This window comes from Carassius carassius, chromosome 15 (assembly GCF_963082965.1).
Source record: "Carassius carassius chromosome 15, fCarCar2.1, whole genome shotgun sequence".
NCBI classification, from domain to species: Eukaryota; Metazoa; Chordata; class Actinopteri; order Cypriniformes; family Cyprinidae; genus Carassius; species Carassius carassius.
Window position 1 is genome coordinate 10,650,855 of NC_081769.1, and position 21,582 is coordinate 10,672,436.

At 36.6% G+C, this 21,582-nt stretch overlaps 1 protein-coding gene across 9 annotated transcripts in view; it reads left to right on the plus strand.

Annotated features, from left to right (window-relative positions):
- triob (trio Rho guanine nucleotide exchange factor b) overlaps window positions 1–21,582 on the plus strand; it is a 181,439-nt gene that overhangs the window by 153,552 nt on the left and 6,305 nt on the right. For 6 of the 9 annotated variants that reach the window (XM_059567329.1, XM_059567331.1, XM_059567328.1 and 3 more), the window contains 17 exons: window positions 8,253–8,536; window positions 9,474–9,644; window positions 11,054–11,143; window positions 11,225–11,373; window positions 12,170–12,236; window positions 12,509–12,612; window positions 12,715–12,784; window positions 13,533–13,622; window positions 13,733–13,825; window positions 13,972–14,022; window positions 14,441–14,518; window positions 14,909–15,100; window positions 15,187–15,367; window positions 15,941–16,569; window positions 17,711–17,958; window positions 21,242–21,380; window positions 21,508–21,535. In XM_059567329.1, the coding sequence (XP_059423312.1) occupies window positions 8,253–8,536; window positions 9,474–9,644; window positions 11,054–11,143; window positions 11,225–11,373; window positions 12,170–12,236; window positions 12,509–12,612; window positions 12,715–12,784; window positions 13,533–13,622; window positions 13,733–13,825; window positions 13,972–14,022; window positions 14,441–14,518; window positions 14,909–15,100; window positions 15,187–15,367; window positions 15,941–16,569; window positions 17,711–17,958; window positions 21,242–21,380; window positions 21,508–21,535 (2,664 nt within the window). The other 3 variants (XM_059567334.1, XR_009437662.1, XM_059567335.1) reach the window with 3 other exon arrangements.

A 21,582-nucleotide genomic window follows, 5' to 3' on the forward strand; every position in this document is an offset into this window, starting at 1 on the left:
AGTTGGACTGAATTTACTTAAAAGTTCTGGATTTTTTTGGGACGTTCATGCTCTTCTATCCTTGTTATGGGGTTAGATCAAGATGGCTTCAGGATTTTTAATGGCATTTATTAAGGCTTACACTTCACAGAGGCTGCACTACTTGTATTTGTCAGTGTTTTGAGTTTGTCAGGTCCTGAGAATCTGGAATAGAGTTTGATGTTCCTTTCCAGTCATGGGAAGAGCTTCTGTGTAAATGCTTGAGGGATTACTGAAAGACACGTCAACACACGCGTCTGGGGTTTCCAGCTGGTGCTTTGTGTAAGAGTTGTTAAGTAACCACCTTTGACTCGATAGGAATCTCAGCTTTTTAATCTGTTTTGGTAGCATTTTAAAAATAATTTGATTTTTAATGAATACTTCGAGGATTGATGTTTAATTACAGTAATTATGGATACAGATTTCTAGCTGTGTGCAAGCTTAAGCATGACATACACAAACCAAAATTTAATCAGATTATGCTAATGTGGGTGCCAGATATTATGTGTTTTCTCTCAGGAGGAATGGATCAAAGCCGTGAACAGGTGTGTGTCTGTTCTTGACTCACCCTGAACCCAAATAAAATTTTAATTGCAGTCCAGCTTTGCTCTTTCTTGTTAGGGTTGAAGTGTGTTGAGCATGCAGTAACCATGGTGATGGGCTGTGTCAGGTGATGAACAGGGTTGCCGGGCTGTTGGGGATTTCCCTGCTAGGATTATATCCATGTACACAGGACAGTTAATGTGATCTTGTCATTTTGGTCATGCAATTAAAACCAGCCGTTTTGAAAACAATAATACATAAGCTTGGGGTCAGTAACATATTTTTCGGACTATAAGTCGCACCTAAGTATAAGTCGCATCAGTCCAAAAATACGTCATGATGAGGAAAAAAACATATATAAGTCGCACTGGACTATAAGTCGCATTTATTTAGAACCAAGAACCAAGAGAGCCCTCTTGCGGCTGGAGACGGTAATGTTTTCTATTGGTTCATTTCTCTCGGTTCATGTCGAATTAATTTTGATAAATAAGTCGCACCTGACTATAAGTCGCAGGACCAGCCAAACTATGAAAAAAAGTGCGACTTATAGTCCGGAAAATACAGTATTTCTTTTTCAAACAAATTAGTACTTTTATTCAGCAAGGACACATAAATGTGATCAAAAGTAAAGACATTTAAATGTATTTATGTATATAAATTATATAAATATATAAATATAAATATAATATATAATAAATACATAAATATAAATTAATGTATATAAAATAAATGCTGTTATAAACTTCATATTCATCAGAGAATCCTTATTAAAATAGAAAAATTATTTCACAATATTGCCGTTTTTGCTGTATTCATTTTCAAATAATTTAGATTTAGATTTTGATATTTTGATTTAATTTTTTTGTGTTCCTGTAGCTCAATTGGTAGAGCACTGTGCTAGCAAGCGCAAGGTTGGGGGTTCAATTCCCCGGGAGCACATGATAGGTAAAAATTGATAGCCTGAATGCACTGTAAGTCGCTTTGGATAAAAGCGTCTGCTAAACACATAAATTTTAATTTAATTTTTAATTTAATAAAAAAAAAACATTTATTGTATGTCATTTATGATCATATTATGTATAATAACAAAATATTTTTAAAGCATGGGTAACATTTGTAATGTGACCTATTTCAAAAAGAAGATGAATATTTGCAGGAAAATATTTAGACAATATTTTATTTTATCTGCCAGGATTTGACTAAATTGTGGATGGTTGGCAGTTAAATACTGTTCTGTTCTGTTCTGTTCTGGTTTGGTCAACCAAGTAGCCTTGGTTTTATTGGAACAGTAGAAACTAGTGCCGTGTTCGATACATCGATACGAAGATGTATCTTTCAGAGATTTGAAAATAATGAAAAGAGCATAATATATATAGGCTACATCGGGTTTAATCTGGCCACAGAGGAACACAACTGGGTTGCCTGATATAAAGAGATGCAGTCCTCGAAACAGAGCTTCACACTTGCACAATACGGAAATATCTGCTATGTGTGCTACTTATCTTTGCCAACCATGTACACGCGCTCTCTCTTCACTGAGGATAAACGCGCTTGCTTTCCGAAAACACTGATTAACACTGTGTGATCTCCACTTCAATATTATCAGAAAAGTATAATTTATCAAGTGTTCATTTATGAGAGAGAGAGAGAGAGAGAAAGAGAGGCTGTGTATGTAAGAATTACCACTGTTTTTCAGCGTTTCTCTATTTAGAAACGATGATGTTATAAACTCCTCATTGAGAAAGATAATGTTGCTCTTCAGACATTAATCTATTTTATTAATAAAATTTGTGAGAGTTTTACGTAGAGAGTGTGTTGATTTGTGTTATGATAACCTATCAGCAATGTTAGGATGATCTTAACATATTAGAATGAGTACATTATTATTTATGGGCTTAAAAACAAGATGCAATATTGAATATTGTATTGAAAATTGAATATATGAATATTGTACCTAGTGGGGAGTGCCCAATGTAATCATGAAATATATGCCATTACCTATATTGTACTGTACTGTGGTACAGTTATGGAGGCCTTTCATAATGCAGAGGTCAACTGCCTGCTCTGCCTGTAGTTAGCAACGGCTCTATGGTATGCAGTGTTTAATAAACAGCTATTTTACTAAATTCTTCTGAGGTAAAATTCAGTGCAGTCCTGTACCGTGATACGTATCGTATCGTGGCCCTTTATCGTGATACATATCATGTAACTTTGCTGGTGAAACACAGCCCTAGTAGAAACAGTGGAAATGTTGTTTTTCTATTACAATATTCTATAAAAACTGCATATGATTCATTATCATTTCATGCAATATTTAAGGTTTACTCTATTTACTACTCTATTTAAGATTTAACTATTTGTGGTGAAATAAATGTTTGCATATGAAGGAGACATAGGATCAGCATAATTCATTTTGGAGCTTTATTACTGTTCACATGCATTTGTGGAATTTCATTCGGCTGTAGTAAGTACATCTAGAACTACATTTGTTCGTCAGTTCCTTGTGATCAAAGCTGTGTAAAATGGAATTCATGGTGGTTAGTCACTGCTTTTAAAACTCTAAATGGACCATGATTTGTGACAAAGACTTGATTACAAAGGAAGAGCATGTGGTAAAACTAAGAAGGTCACCAGGCAAAGATTTTTGAGGTCACCCACACAAGGATGACTGGGCAGCATCTGAGAGGAGATCATTAGTGTGTGCAGGGTGTGGTGTTCAGTTTGGGGAATTCTGGGAAGTTACTGAAACTGACTTATTTTGATCTCATGATATACAGTAGTAAGAAAATGCTGCTCAAATGTTTCCCAAAAAGTATGTATCTATCTATCTATCTATCTATCTATCTATCTATCTATCTATCTATCTATCTATCTATCTATCTATCTATCTATCTGTCCGTCCGTCCGTCCGTCCGTCCGTCTATTAAAGAGATTCTCAATGAAAAACTTGTAAAGTTATGTAAAAGTCATATTAAAACTAATGATATTTGCTAATAAGTTACTAATACTAAGTTAAAAGGACACATACCTGTCATTTATGTCCATTTTATGACATCATTACAAGTAGACGAGCACCTTTCCTTTGGCAGAGGTCACGGGAAATGTCAAACAGCCGGTTCTCTTACAGCAAGGACAATCTGTATTTTTAGAATGTGAAATAGGAACTGTCATAACTCATGATGGTCAGTTTATTCAACCTCTTCAAATTGCTGCCCAGACTATTTTGTTCGCTGAATCGTTCAAGGTATATTTAAGGCAGCTGCTATGTTGCAACGTGTCCAGAGGGTCTGAAAGAAATCAAACTTTTAGGCTACCATGAGACCAGAGCAGAATCTTCAGTAGAATGTTGATTAGTTCTGGCATAAGCAGTTACGGATCTGCATGTGTGTGTGTGTGTGTATGTATAGCAAAGGAAGCAGTTCGACTGGCCACAGACCAGCTACTGTTAAGCAGCCAAAGACGCTTAAACAGGGAGATCTTTGTAGCCATCCGCCCCGGTGCAGCCTGTAAGAGAGGCAGCCATTTGTGTAGGTGATATAGAGGCAGTTGTTTGTATAGTTAACTTAATTTTCATGCTGTGACCTGATACTGGCCAAGCCTGCCAGTCGTAATGTACTAAAACTGTCATTTACGGCTGAGATGTATTATTGCTGTGCTCCCAATGAAAAATGCTGAAAATGTTCTGCCATTTTTCAAAATCTACATATAAAAGAATATTACATATCTGTAAAGCCATTATTATTATTATTATTATTATTATTATTATTATTAGATTTTAATAATGTAACTGTGTGAAACTTACAAAGTCAACCTGTCAAGAATCATGTCATATTTCTACCTGACATCATGTAAAACTGTAAACTTGCAAAAGTGACAGTGAAACCTATAAAATAAGTGTATAATTATAAAGTGTACAGTAAAAGATAAATGTGACCCTGGACCACAAATTCAGTCATGAGTAGCAAGGGTATATTTGTAGCAATAGCCAACAATACATGTATGGATTATTACATTGTACAAAATAAAAAATATATATATTTTATGCCAAAAATCATGAGGATATTAAAAAAAGTTCCATGAGTTTCCTACCGTAAATATATCAAAACTTGATTAGTAACATGCATTGCTAAGAACTTCTTTTGCACCCTCAGATTCCAGATTTTCAAATAATTGTATGTCAGCCAAATATTGTCCTATTCTAACAAATCATACATCAATGGAATGGGTGTTTATTCAGTTTCAGCTTTCAGAGATGATGTATAAATCTCAATTATTTTTTTAATTTATTTTTATTTTTATTTTTTATTTACCCTTATGTTTTGTGGTCCAGGGTAACAAATGTAATGAGAATCTGGATTAGAAATTGGGAAGCAAGATCAAATACAGAAGTGCAAAAAAAAGGAAAATTTATGAAATATGACCTGCTTATCTTTGTGAGCTTACACCATTTAGAAAACCGCTACTAAAGCTGAAACTGCCTGATCTTGTGAAGACTTTAACTCTGACTCTTTCAGAATCCCATATTTTATATTAAAGAATTGTAGGTTACACCTCTTTCCTCTCTTTGAGTCTTCTCATCCGGTTCTCCCTTCCTCCATCTCTTTCATTCTGAGCATAACTTAGTCACAGCTGTGCATGAAACACCAAACCTCCCTCTTTCTCCGTCCCCCTTCCTCTCTCCCTCTCTCCCTCCCTTTCTTTCATAGTCCATCACTCTCCTCTCAGCATTATGTGGTAAAATCCTTCTGTTTAGAGGAGTTGGTGTAGTTTGCGTATGGCACATGGAATACACTCATTTTTATCAGTCAGGCCACTTTGTCACATGGGTTCAGCTTCAGGACGCTCAGAGACCTGCAAGTATTGGCTGCTGGATTTGGGTACGTGCCTCACAGGACAACATCAATGTCAGGACTGAATACAGTAGACGTAACTCAGCTTAATATAGTGTGGTTTATGTTTATTTAAGATAATTCAGTGTATTTAGGAAATGAAGCATAGGGTATGTTGATATGCAGATGTATAAATCATATTCAGGGTTTATATTAAGATACACAAGAGGTGCTTTTAATGCACTACTACAAAGACCGCAAGTAGTATTTATTATTATTCAAATTTGATGTAATTTTATTATATTTATTGATCAACAATTTTCAGTACTCATGGCATCTAAGAATGAAAAAAAAGCTTGTTCAGAACTTTTTCTTTTGTTCCTGTATCTCTTTGGTGTGTATAGACATTTTATAGATATTCAGGTGTCTATAGAATATTATTCATATTAATTTAGTTACTAGACTTTCACTTCTGTAAAAAAATTTCCACAGGCATTGTTTTTGTTCTTAAGATGTTTTACTTCTGAATTAAAATTCATTTTAATATTTTACATGTTGATAAGTCAGAAATGTCAGGGAGAAACTGTTCTGATTTATTAATGAATAAAAACAATTCTTTTTAAAACAGTTACTATTTTTTTAAGAACACATTATTATCCGGATAATCAGGCAAGATTAAATTAAATTAAATTTAATTTAATTTAATTTAATTTAATTTAATTTAATTTAATTTAATTTAATTTAATTTAATTTAATTTAATTTAATTTAATTTAATTTAATTTAATTTAATTTAATTTAATTTAATTAATGACTGAATAGTTTATAAATTTAATAAAATAAATAAATAAAATATAATTTCCCTTAAAAAAATGTTCATGTAAAAATGTTCTTGAAAGTAATTGTTAAAATGTACAATACTCAGATGTTTTAAATTGGTTATTACTTTTTTAATGTTTTAAAAATTTTAACTTTTTTTTTTAATATTAATTAAATGTTTTTTGTTGTTTTTTTCCCTTATGAAGTAGAATTGAATACAAAAAGTACATTTATATAACTTGGCACATGTTTTAAACACATTACTTTTTATTATTAACATGTTTGTTTTGTTATTGACCCAAGTAACATAGGAATATGAATTTATGATGGTGTTCACATTTCGCTTTTGTTCACAGACTGATTGATTTAGATGCTATGTTGGTGATTATTTCAGCGCTGAAACTGATGTGTTCATCTCTTTGTTCATTACTTTGTGGAGTTTGTTTACCAGGTGTAGCTATGTGTGTCTGTATTTTTGGCAAATACACCGAGTGTGGACTATGACAGATGGGTCACACTAGGGTCAGCTACTTCAATATACTGCCCAGAGTGAGGGGACAAACTACTGAGAGCAAGACAGCTGAGAATTCATATATACAACATAAGACATATTTATATACAATGTTTATATAGTGACATTCAATAAAAATCTATTTATTAGATCTTGATTTTTCCATTCATCAGAAGCCTGCCTTCTGCACATCAGTAGACTATCAGTAGAATATCTTATGCAAGCTTTATGTAAGGAAATGTTTTTTTCTAAGGAGCAGAGCAGGGTCTTTTAAGAGGGTTAAGCTCTCTGAAGTGAAACGTAGATCTGCGATTTGCATCACTATAGAGTCACCTCGTGGTGAGAAAAGCACGCTCACACACTTCTCCACAAACGCCAGAATAATCTGCATCAGATAGCATCTGTCAGATTTGACTTTTCAGATATGCTCTATCGTTTTAGTTATGTATAATATGTTTATTATATAGTTATAACACAGTAAACTGAGCTGTACTGATATTGCAATAAATCTGTTTAGAGAAATGGTTTTGTACAATGGGCCCAGAAATATTTGCACTCTTAAACCTAGATATAAAAAATATCTGCATGTCTTTGTGTTATATAAAACATATTGAAACAAACAACATTTGTTTAAAATAAGTAATTTAATGATAATATTAATAATGGTCATAATAATAATATTGCAATAGTTCTAATAGTTAATTACCATTTAGATCACAAACTGTACTATATTAGTTTTATTTTCGACCTGAAAGCATAAATCTAGGCTATGCCATGCCGTTTTCAAAGCACAATGCAAAACTGTGACATTTATCCACTGACGCTCTTTAATCAGCTGCAGTGGTAAATCCGGAAGCGCGTATACTTACTTGCCGGCATCCTGTCAAAATAAAAGCCTACTGATTTTAAGTTTGAATATGATGAAAACGCTTTTATTTATTTAAAATTTATTATAATTTATAATTTTATAATAATTTATATATTATTTTTAAGTTTACTATAAAATAAATGTATTTGCCTTTTATTTTTAATAATATTATCACACACTATTATTTAGTTTATTTGCTATTATTTCATTTAAAATAAAACTAACTAAAGTGCAATGATATTATAACTATTATTAATTAATTGTTATAGTTATATTTAATGGATCACGCTATATGGAGTGTGTGAGGACCAAACCAAATCTCCAGGTTCTCTTATGAGAACCAGGCTGAAAAAATTATGTGCACCCCTGTTTATATACAAACTGAATATTATTTTTATATTATGTTATTAATTACCCTTTCTAATGTATGATACCATGTTAGGGTTGGATGCCATGGGTAGGATACCATGTTGTTGATGAATTCTTGACGGTTTGATTAATTGGCAGATTATTGATTTGTTGTTGATTAATGATTTGTATAACTGTACAGCTATGAACTCTTGCCAGTTGTTTTCAGCTGTTCTATAAAATAAAAATACTGCGGCCTGCAGCAAGACATGTAAACACAATTTTTTTCTTGTTCTCTGTCTCCCTCTTTCTTTGAAGACACGCTCTCAGTCTCCAGTAATGAAGGAGGACTTTCGGGGAGTGCCACGCTGCAGCCGTGTCATTTGCAGAGCTCTCCTGGACCCAAACGGCCTGGAAATACTCTCCGCAAGTGGCTGACCAGCCCTGTCAGACGGCTCAGCAGTGGTAAAGCAGACGGCCATGTGAAAAAACTTGCACACAAGCACAAGAAGAGTCGAGATGTCCGCAAGAACGCAGATGCCGGCTCACAGAAAGACTCAGATGACAGTGCTGCCACACCACAAGATGAGACCATAGAGGAGGTTGGTGACCAGAAAACAATATATTAACACCATTTTTGTTTTAACACACACAATTTCTTTCAGGTTTATTAGTATGATTACATTTCTCCAGTGAACTGTATATCAATTAATGTATTCTGATATTGTATTTGAGCATGTATATACGCTACTTTTCATAGTTTGGAGTCAGCTATAGTCAGTTGTAAGTGATAATAATAAGAAATGTTTTTTGAGCACCTGATCAGCATATTAGAAGGATTTTTGAAGGATCATGTGACACTGAAGGCTGGAGTAATGGCTGCTGAAAATTTTGCGTTGCTATAAGATTTTAAAATGCAAATATTAAAATAGAAAACAGTTATTTTAAGTTGTAATGGTATTTCACTTTATTGTATTTTTGTAAAAAAAAAAAAATATATATATATATAAATATATATTTATATATATATATATATATATATATATATATATTATGACACTGAAAACAAAAGGTTAACTTAAAAACTGCTAAATGAATTTTATGTTAGACAATTATCTAACAATTGTAATAGATAAAATAAAAAATAAATAGTAATAATAATAATAATAAAAACAAAAACATTGGATTAAAAAAGTTAATGGGACTAAAGTTTACAGTATTAATAAAAAGTGCCTAGCAGAGCCCTACTGAAACAATGAAAATGGTTGAAACAGCTCCCAGATGAGTAAATATATGGTAGTTAGTTGCCACTCATTTCCTGGTAAATGCATTTGGTAAATGTAGCGTTCTGTCTTCTTTTAAGTGTATGATTTGTAAGTGTTATTCTTGTCTTGTGGTTTCCGGTGTAGAGCAGTTATAAATACAGTGCAACTCTTTCACTGGAGCTATTTTGGTATAAAAATGTTCCACAGCTGCTGAGCTGTTTCATAGCTTAACAATGTTTATCTCTCTTTATTTCTTCCTCTCTGTTTCTCACAGAAGATGAGAAATGAGGGACTGAGCAGTGGCACTCTATCGAAGTCTTCCTCCTCAGGGATGCAGAGCTGTGGTGAGGAGGAAGGGGAGGAAGGGCCTGACTCGGTTCCCCTGCCGCCTCCTATGGCCATCCAACAGCACAGCCTTCTGCATCAGGACTCCCAGGAGGACAAGGTAAATGCCAGTCACCAGAAAATAACTTTGTGGAAGGATTTATTTAATCATTATTGATTTGTTTTGAGATTTTATTGCTGATTTTAAAATGCTGATGTAGTCCAATTAATAAACATTCTTAAAGTCAACATGAAATCAGACCCTGGATGCTGTTATAACATATCTCTGGTCTTATTGTGCACATATTATCTTGAGGATGAACTTGACCTTTAGTGTCAATGTCCTGGTCAAAAAGACCTACAAAGGCACATGAAAGCACTGTTATAGAGAGAAAACAGTCCTCCACAATCAATTCCAAATCTGTATTCTCATGATTTCTAGTGTGGAATGCCCACTTTTAGTTACGCCATCAGTACCTTGCAGATCAAAGCTTACCTTACATCTCTTTAGGAACTTTGTTACGAAGGAAAATATTAGCTACATTGTGGACGTAAAATCTGTTGTGAATATTTATTCATGCTGACTTCATGTTGTCCCCATGATACTAGTTTAGAAGGTCCTCTAATAGGCCTCTCTAACTGCTGCTCTGTTTTCTCTTTGTTTCTTAATGTTCTCCAGCATTATGTTGATTTCTGTTCTGCCTCTGTTTTGTCTCAGTTTCCTTATCTCTCTATGTAGTCTTCTATCCTCCAGCTTTCTCCTCCTCTTTCCTTTATTTGCAGTCATTTTTTCTACTTTTATACCTCATCCTCACTGTATATTGTCCTTCTTGTCCAATCATTTATTTGAATACTACACATGTCCTCAGTTATGCTTTACCAGAGCTTGTTTATTGAGGCACAGAAACTGATCCTGTTTAGTAGCATTTCTAAAAATGTGAACTTCTGACTGTTATAGACTGAGAAAGCCCTTGACCTTGTCCGTGACCTTACATGTGCCCCTTAATGGAGTATTCAGGGGTTCGTACCATCACATGCATTGGGCCATGTGTGCACTTATTCTTCACCCAAAACAACCTAAATCTTCCAAACCAAAGTTCCTACTTCCATTCCCCTGTATGCTGTATGCCCATCCCACTCTGAAATTAGGCCCGATTGGCTGGCGAATAAAGAAAGCACACCCACTCCCATATTTGGACTGGAATGTTTCCGCCTTCATTGTAAGAACAATACAATGGTGAGCATCATTGCAGATATACAAAATAAATAAATCTTGAAGTCTTTAGAATTTGTGGTTCATTTTTCAACACTGGATCCAGTATTAATTACTTATTAGTCATTCAACTATGTAACCCTAACCCGAAAATGGTGTCAAACCTCTTAAAGTGTTTGAACCCTTTTTTTGGGGGGGGTTGTTTTGTTTTGGTTCTGTTGTTTTGTGTTTTTGTTTCATTTTGTTTCATTTTTGTGAGAGCCCTACTTTAGTAAGATTCTAAACATTGTTACTTTCTTTCTTTCTTTTTTGTGTAGGCTACCTCCCATCTCCATCCCAGCAGCTCAGAGACACCAAGTGCAGCTGAACTGGTCAGCGCCATTGAGGAACTCGTCAAGAGCAAAATGGTAAGAGATCACAGAGGTGTAGGAAATCCATCACTTCGTATTTAAATGTTTTTTTTTTTATTGTCCACTTTTCTTTCTCAGAGTTTGGAGGACAGGCCTAGTTCTCTCCCTGTTCAGCGAGGAGATAGCAGAAGTCCTTCCTGCAACCCATCGGATAACTCCCTCCTGTCTTCCTCCTCTCCCATTGATGAGATGGATGAACGCAAGACTGGCTTCCTCAAGAGACGACAGTGTGTTTCTCTCTCATTTATAAGTATTTGTATATAAGCACTCTTAAAAAAAACTAGTAGTTGTAAGGCCTCACCAAAATTAAATCTCGTTGTGGATTGTTTTAGTGACAAGGTTATGTCAGAGCTTCCAAGCATCTCTCAACACAAGTGTCAATGTGTAAAACTCTACGCTAAAAGTGTTGCAGGTGGCAGAGGTTCAGAAAGGTATCACAGAGGTTTTTAGGTAGCTGGAATGATACTTAAATACCCAAAGAGCAAAAGAAGAAAAACGAGGGAAGATTAGAACAGAAAAGAGTCATACTGACTGTTTGATAGATTGAAGATAGTAAAAATAACTCTTCAAATGTGACTCTTTTCATGACTCCTTACTTTCTTGGAAAGCTCTTGTTTAATTGAAATGGTTCAAAACAGGTACAGGATCATGTAGCATATTGTTTATACATTATTGTATGACACGCAGTTTGTCTCATAATTATTGTGTTTGCTTTAAAACGTCAGAAGCAAACTGGGTCGAAGCTGAAATAGTTTGAGCTTCTCATTTAGAAAGCTTTATAATTGAGTTAATTTAGCTTCAATGTTCATTCTGTAGAGATCAATACATTGAGGAACACTGATGTGAGTCTTGTGAATTATAATATTATATTATAATATAATACATTTTAATTGATTTCTTTAGAAGTATTTTTACAGATACATGTTCATACTAAATAAAATATGTTTCTTTTGACTCAGCCTGCCATCTTGAATTGTTCTTTGATTTGTTGTATGTGAATGTGTTTATTTCTTTCATTTTCAGCTATGTACTGCTGGAACTGGTGGAGACGGAGAGAGACTATGTGAGAGACCTTGGTGCAGTCGTGGAGGTGGGCTTATATTCAGTTCTTTTAACGAATAACGCAGTGAAATCACTATGGTGACCGCATGTAACTGAACACATTCATTCGAGTAATCATAACTGGCAGCTGCTGTCAGGGTTCAGTTCTGTTTGATCAGTTGTCTATCCCTCTATTGAGGATATGATATTGTTACGCATTTGTTGTGTTGTGTTATTTAGAATGGTCGTCGAGGAGGATCACATGTTGTATGTGTTTCTGTCTCCAATGGTAACCATATTGATGTGTTCTGGCACCTGCAGGGCTACATGAGCAGGATGAAGGAGGAAGGTGTACCCGACGACATGAAGGGCAAAGATAAGATTGTCTTTGGGAACATTCACCAGATTTATGACTGGCATAAAGAGTATGTGAAAATGACACACTTAAGATTCTTATTCTTGTAAATACCACCAAGACCCGCACTTTCATTTCCTGCCATTTAATGTTGCAACTCTCATCTTTGTAGCTTGTTTCTTGGTGAACTAGAGAAGTGCTTGGAAGACCCAGATAGGCTCGCACTCCTGTTTATAAGACAGGTATGAAATGATTCATTGTGGGGTTTCAACAAATATCATTAAATTAAATGGATATTCTCACCTCAAACTTAGATCATGTTGCTATGTCAGTCTGGTTGGGATGTTCAAACAAATAGAGCAATGTTTTGTTAACAACATAAAGCTACAGTGTCTACCCTTTCAACTTATGAATTGCATATGGTTGTTTTTTCTGTATGTTTAGCTGAGTTACCTAACAGAAAAAAATAGGCATGCATGTTTAGAATGTCATGAGGGTAAAAAATAATGACAGAATTTTCATTTTTGGAGCAACTTTTCCTGCCATGCCATGCATATGCAATAACTGATTCATAGTTAGTACATTATATATTTCAGCATAACTGGCAAGCAGAATAGACAGACCGTTCTCATCCCAAGGCGTCATATACTGACCCTTTTGACATTTCGTCAACATCCTACGCACATGGCACCCTCTAGCGTCAATATTAGAAGCAGATAAAAATGTGCCAGAAGGCGCCTCCTAGCGGTCTAACCCTAACCCTAACCCTAACCTTAACCCATAATCTGTGTCTCATATTGACGCTAGAGGGTGCCATATGCGTAGGATGTTGACGAAATGTCAAGAGGGTCAGTATATGACGCCTTGGGATGAGAATGCGTTAGAATAGAACAATCAGCATGAAGGACAGGATCTATCCTTTTTTTATTCAAATCTTACTTGATGAGTAATTTTTGACCTTCTTTGTCTGAAATTCTGTTTTGGCTACAGGAACGAAGACTGCACATGTACATTGTGTACTGCCAAAACAAGCCCAAATCAGAGCACATTGTTTCAGAATACATTGATACGTATTTTGAGGTAAGACTAAAGTCACTGCCTACATCCTCCCTGACATTTAAACATGAGTCATAAAAAGTAAGACAGACTTTCAACCACATTGTCTCATCTTTTCTTTATATTGTCATCAGGATTTAAAACAGAGGTTGGGCCACAGGCTACAGATCACAGATCTACTGATTAAACCAGTGCAGCGGATCATGAAATACCAGCTTCTGCTGAAGGTCAGGCAGTGAAATTGCTGTAGCAATGTAGTCATTCCTTCCAGTTCTACTCACCCATCTTTATGTAAAGAATAGATGTTGAGAAAAGATCAGCCTTTCAACATAAATGAATGTTACTCATCATTGTACTGGTTGCTTTATTTTAGGATTTCCTCAAGTTCTCCAAAAAGGCTGGTTTGGACACTGTAGAAATAGAGGTAAGGGTAATTGTTTAGACAAGGGCTTGTGTTTAACTTTGACACATAACTCATCCAGCAGCACCATTTATGCTACGAATATAAATGATACTGTACCTCAAATCATGCAGCTTATTAAGGAAAAATGTTGTTATCTGACATTTCTAAACAATCAGTCTGACTTTAAATCAATGTGTGACTAGGAGATGATAAAACATTAATAATATGTCAACTGTGACCAGATTCATATCTACATCTCAGATTATCAGGTGGAAATCTTTGACTTGGGCTATAGTAAAGCACATACAGTAACAACACCATAGTAACCACCCACAACACCTTTGTATTATGGTGACAAATTTTACACAGGCAAGCAGCAGTCACATTTTCTTCATAAAATGTAAAAATCTAGTTCTAAACTACATATGCTCTCTCACAGAAAGCAGTAGAGGTGATGTGTGTTGTTCCAAAACGCTGCAATGACATGATGAATGTTGGACGCCTCCAAGGATTTGATGTAAGACACATTTCTCTTAACTTATTTGCTAAAGTTTGTGAGTGTGTAGGTGGAAAGCTAAAAACACAGCTATTAACAGTTTTACTGTATGTACAAAATCAGCATGAAGTCATCAAGCTGTTCACAACTTTTTTTTTTTTTTCACTTCACAACTAATCAAACCAAATACACGGAAGTTTAGATGTCTGACAAAATTATTCACAATCCGAGCAAATAAAACAGTGACCTTTCCTCCAATTAAAAAATGTGGGAACCTCACTTTACAATATTTCAAACCAACCTGTACTTGTTGTGAATGTTCTTTTTTAATGCAGTTTTGTTTCCACATGCAAGGGAATTTTAACTGTTCTGAGGACTAAGCATTGTTTGTTTTGTTATTTCTGCTTTTAGGGTAAAATTGTAGCCCAGGGAAGACTGCTTCTACAGGACACCTTCATGGTCTCCGACCAGGATGGTGGTCTCCTTTCCCGCATGAAAGAGAGGCGTGTCTTTCTCTTCGAGCAGATAGTTATCTTCAGTGATCCTCTGGATAAAAAGAAGGGATTCTCTATGCCGGGCTATCTGTTTAAGAACAGCATAAAAGTGTGTACACAACCACTGCTGTAGAAAACACTGTGCTCAAGATACAGTATAGCAAGTTAAAACATTTATTAATCTCTGCTCTGCAGGTCAGTTGGTTGGGTCTAGAAGAGAGTCCTGATAATGACCCCTGTAAGTTTGTTTTGACCTCAAGGTCATCCACTGGCAGTACAGAGCACTATGTCCTCCATTCCTCCAACCGGGCGGTTTGCCTGGCATGGATTCAACAGATCAGCAGCATCCTGGAGAACCAGAGAAACTTCCTCAATGGTAACACAATTGTAGGATTTCTCTTAAAAAAATATAAAATGGTAGGTTACTGGTTAAATATCTACAAACCAAAATGTAATAGGTGTAAAGCCCCACAAACTATATACAGCAACCAAGTAATTGGCTTAACCTCATTGCTTCTCCAGTGGGATTGTCCACATAATGTGTGTACTTTATGTTGCATTACATCAGGAGTGTCCAATCCTGTTTTTATTGGGCCAAAGGTTTAGCACCAACCTGTCCAAACACAGTTGCCTGGATGTTTCTTGTAACACTAAAGACATCGATTAGCTGGTTTAAATGTGTTTAATAAAGATTGGAGCTAAATAGCAGAATAGTGGGCCCCCTGGTGGAGGATAGGACACCCCTAATTTAAAAATGCAGACTTGGTAACACAGCTTTTAAGACCATCTAGTCATTCAGTCCCAGTGACTTTTAAAACATATTTATCAAAATTTATTGTTCAAAGCCTTACTCTTTCACTTTATAAAAATGCATACACCTAAAAAAAATTATGTATTTTATGACTGGGTTATATTATATAATATCACTTCCCTCTTGTTGTCTTCTCAGCACTGACTTCACCCATTGAATACCAACGGAATCATGTGGGGGCAAGTGGTCTGGGTGGACCTAGCAGCAGTGGACTTCCGGGGGGTAGCAGCAGCTCTGCCATGGTTCCCAGCTGTGGCTCTCGGTCCCGAACATCCCGAATCCCTCAACCTTCTTCTCGTCTCCCCCAGCCTGTGCAGCACCACCACCACGCCCCCGCCCCAGATGACCGCACTTCAGGTATGTGTCCTCTTCCTGACCAGGACCTAAACGGTGAGGTCCCTAGGATGCGGGTCCTGGAGAGCCCCTTGAAGGAGCTACGCGAGGAAGCCCAATCAGGGACACCCATTCCAAGAGCCACAGTCGCACCCATGTCTCTCACCCAAACAAAGCCCCGTCTCAGAGTCCCCTCGCATATTCTCTCCCCCTTGAACCCTCAGAACTTTACAGTCCAAAAGGGCTCCCCGTTTTGGGCCTCAATGCCAATCTCACCTACTGGCAGGCCTGGCTCTTACACAGAGCAGAGCGACACACTGAGTCGCAACCAGTGTCAGACTCGCAGGCACTCCACCCACTTTAAGGAATTGGACCACATCAGTACTTGCTCCTCCACCAGTGAGCAGTCCCTGCATTCCACTCACAGCAATGGGGTAAGAGACAAACTCTAGCTCCTGGCTTCAGTGAGGCCTGGTCCTGCTTCACCTCCACCTCCGGCTTCATACTAACCCACTGGGGTATATGTGCATTGACCTGGAACTAAAAGAGGATTCTCACAGGCTCGTGTGGATATTAACTGGCCTGGGCTGACTGTGCTGCTGAGCAACTAACAATGTACACTGTTAACCAGAATATCTCCTTGAGAGTTTCTCAGAAACTCTGTACATCCGTTGACTTTCTGCTGACTCTCTCTGCTCTAAACTGGCAGGATGTTCTTTCTCTAACCGCCTGAGAAGACCTAATATGCAAGCATTGGAAGCACATAAACCACAGCCAACTAACAATTACTAACTCTTTTTCTTTTTAACCAGCTTACATATTTAAAAAATGTATAAATATATTGTGGGGTGTTAAAGGCCCCATAAAATCCAGTGCTAAAATCCTTTTTTAACATATCAAATATACTTTATTTGCATCAGAAGAAAGTCAGGGTATTAGGGGAAAGTATATTCTCATTCTAGAGAGCATTTAATTGGACGAAACATTTGGGTACACGGGCACACATGAGTGCATCAGTATATTTTGTCTGTTTCCTGTCAACTTTCAGCAGTCCACTAGCATAAAGATGGTTTCATGGGGTCTTTAAGGGTGTTAGATTTCCTCTTTTAACCAACAGTCTTGAGGGGTACTCACAATGAAAGCAATTTGCATCAACAAAGAGGCCAGAAGTCATTTATTTTTAATTATAGTAAGTGGTTACAAGCAACATGAGTGATAGAGACTGTTGATGATGTGACAAAGTTCAGCATGTTTTGGTGACTGTCAGTGGGAACATAGACATTTGAGCTCATCCACCTCATGGTATACTTAACCAACAGTACAGTGTCTGGAAAACCATCAGCAATTTAACTTGGTACTGTCAGTGTGCACGACTCTTTAGTGTAACTCTTCCGAGAGTTATAAACTTTCCATTTGTAAATCTTTCCTGCAACTGCTATCGTTTGCTTTATTCTTGCTCTCTGACCAGCTGACTAAATGTCTCCAACATTCTTATTAATCAAATAAAAAATAATATAAAAATATAAATAATATTAAAGTTGCTACTCTGATGTTTTGCTGTGTTTCTGCTTCTAGAGTGAAAGCAGCAGCAGCAGCAGTATGTCAACCATGTTGGTGACCCAGGACTACGTGGCTCTAAAAGAAGATGAGATCAGCGTGTATCAAGGAGAGGTTGTGCAGATATTGGCCTCTAACCAGCAAAACATGTTTCTAGTTTTCCGTGCCGCCACAGAACAAGGCCCAGCAGCCGAGGGCTGGATCCCCGGCTATGTTCTGGGTCACACCTCCACCTTCATTCCCGACTACGCTGATGGAACCCTCAAGTGAGGATAGGTTATTAATGGTTATTGATTATAGACTGACTGTTTAGTTACTTCAAGAGTAAGAAGCTAATTATTTTAATTATTTTTATAAATTATATTATTGTTATGGGTAGGTGAGGTACAGACACAGGAGGAGAAAAAAGGTATATTTAATCAGAAAATCCAGCAGACAGGCAAGAAAACCAACATATCATAAATGAGAATGGACACAGACTAAGGGAAAACAGAGTATTTGTAGGGGAGCAAACAAAAGAACTAATGAGTTAATTAATCAAACACAGGTGAACGAAATGACAATTAAGAGGCAGGGTAAAACTAGGTCACAAGGGAACAGACTAACAGACATGTGATAGTTCGCCCCCTCCTGGAAAGGCACATCCCTGTGCTGAAACATATTCCAACTGAGGAGGGAGGGTGGGGGCTCAGGAGTGTGTGGAACTGGAGAGGGCCAGAAACAAAAAGAGTCCAAAAAGAAAGTCCATGGGAGAGTGTAGGGCGTGAGGAGCCAAGGGGAAGCCAGGAGCAGGAGAAGCCAGATCTTTGTCAAGAGACCAGCCAGGACGAAGCCCCAGGGCGGAGTCAAGGGAGGGAGGAGCCATGGTTGACTTGGTCTAGACGACACACTGGGGACAACTGGCTGAGACTGAGCCCAGGATGGAGCCAAGCAGACGGAGGGCCAGAGTGACACTGAGGTTCCAGAGGGCCAAGGCAGAGCTGAATGCTCAGGCGAAGGCTCCAGAAGACCGCGGTGGAGCTGAAGTAACTGAGGACAGAGGCAGAGCCTGACAAGAGTCGGAGGGATGTAGTGACGAGGCAAACCCAGAGGAGTGGAGTCCCGAGGCATCGGATGGTCAATGACTGGCCAAGGCAGAGCCGGAGGGATGAGGGAGCCCAATGGAGCTGGTGGAGCGGGCCATGGTGGAAACAAGGGAGCCGAGGTGGAGTCCGGGTCTCGAAGACTGGAGGTGGAGACAGTGAATCCTCCAAACCTGAGGAAGCTGGTGACAGGAAGTCCCATAGCACAACCGACCCACTGGACATGGCGTGCTGAGGCTGAAGGGCCGACAGGCACCAGTGGAGATGAGGCTGAGGAACTGGCTGGTCTAAGAGGAGGCGGGAGAGGGAGGGTGGGAGGGACCACTGGAGGACAGGAGCGGAGACGCAGGAGATTCAGGGCTGGGCGGAACCAGTGGAGACACAGGAGATTAAGGCTCTCCGTCTGCGTTAGACTCTGGCAAAAGCTCCATGCAGCAGGATGACGGCTGGCTGGTCTCTGGTTTGGGAGTGGGGCTGGAGATGTCCTCATCTGTGGGACAGACAGAGTACATAGTCCATTAGTCTCCAGCACCCACTCCACACATGTGGCAGAGTTGTCCCGAGGACCGCTCCCGGAGGGGTGTGCCTTGGACCACTTGCTGAGGCTGGAGATGTAAAACACACAAAGTAAGCAGTCTGGATAGTGTGATAGGCACACCAATTCCAAAAAATCCCTGGTGTGAGTATCTAGGGAGCGGCCCCTATGCTACAGGCGTAATATAACTGCTCCAGGTGTGTGTTCATGGTGTGTGTGTGTGTGTGTGTTCACTGCTGTGTGTGTGCACTTTGGATGGGTTAAATACAGAGCACAAATTCTGAGTATGGGTCACCATACTTGGCTGTATGTCACTTCACATTTCACACTTCAGGGCAACATTAGGATTTTCCATGGTAGCTGAGGAATGAGGGAAACAGGGGAGAAAAAACACAGCAAAAAACTGTGTAGGTCCATTCTTCTGTTATGGGTAGGTGAGGTACAGATGCACAAGGACAACAGAGAAACAAAAAGTTATTTTTAATCAGAAAATCCAGCAGACAGGCAAGAAGACCAATTATAATTAAAATTATAAACGAAAACGGACACCGACTAAGGGAAAACTGAGAGAATTTGTAGGGGAGCAAACAAAAGAACAAATGAGTTAATTAATCAAACACAGGTGAACGAATTAGGAGGCAACGTAAAAGTAGGTCACAAGGGAAAGGGGACATGTGACTATTATATTATATTATATTATATTATATTATATTATATTATATTATATTATATTATATTATATTATATTATATTATATTATATTATATTATATTATATTATATTATATTATATTATATTATATTATATTATATAGTGTCTGAATACTGAACACTGATTGGCTGGCAGGTGAGCAGTAAAACCGTTTAATGCACAGGAAGTTCCAAGTTTTAGTTCAGTTTATTCACCGTTCTATATTAATGCCTTGCTTTTATTGATGCACACTGACCAATATTATATTATATTATATTATATTATATTATATTATATTATATTATATTATATTATATTATATTATATTATATTATATTATATTATATTATATTATATTATATTAATTAATGGTTATAATTATAATTGTTCCATTAATAATTAACATACATTTGCATAAAGCATCCATATTTGAAAGATATCTATCTAATATATATCTTCAAATATATTTCAAAATATACAAAAATACAAAAAATATATATTTGCTATTATGCTTTAAAACATATTTGCATGAATATTTGTTCTGCATATATATTTTTGGACATTTTTGTAAATATTTTACAAATATTAAAAATGTATAAATATATTTAAGGAAAAAAACTGAGAAAAGTACATTTCGTTTTATATAATTCAATCCAAGAAAACCCGTGCATGTCACATGTGAAGAAAAACTTTATTTGTGGCATATAACAGATATGAACATATAACACATTTAAATAAAATGCAATTATTAAATGAGCTTATAATATAACTATATAAATAAAAATAATATAAATAGTCTTATAAAATAGGTAGTACAAAATTATTATTAATTATTAATGTAATTTGATCCATTCCATACACATTTGCATTTACCCTAAATGTAGGCTAATTTACGACCTTTTTGACCCTAAAATACATTTTGGTATATATTTTAGTATATGAGTGTTGAAACTTAATATATTTTCTATTTCAAAAATATATTTCATATTTTAGCTTCACTGTTTACAGTTCCATATGGGAATTGATTTGTCAAAATTAGATTTGAAGGTGTTTCAAGTATTTATGTAAGTTCATTTAGAGCTTATGTTGACCTTAAATTTACCTTATCTGAGGTTGTAAGTATCTGCTTATTACTTATTTAGAAGACACCACCATTTTTTAAATGATAGTGACTTCCTGTTTGTTGTCTAACATTAATATTCTAGCTGTGAATTCTCTTTTAAAACTATATTTATTATTCAGGAAGTCCTCATCGTGGCACACAGCTCTACGCATCAGACGAAAGTCTGAAAAGAGAGACAAAGAGGGCAGAAAAGAAAGCAAATCAGAGAATGGCTATCGCAAATCTCGAGATGGATCAGCCAATAAGGTTTCTGTAAAGGTACTACCTTAACAGTTGAATGATTCATTTTGTAATCATTACTGATTATGCAATTTCATAGCTATGATAATTTCTACTTACTGTATGTACTTTCAACATTACATTATTGCTTATTTAATTTTTGCAGCTTTTGAATCCCAACTACATTTATGATGGTAAGTTAGAATATTGTTCTTTCGTTCTTGGAAAACTCTCTGCATAT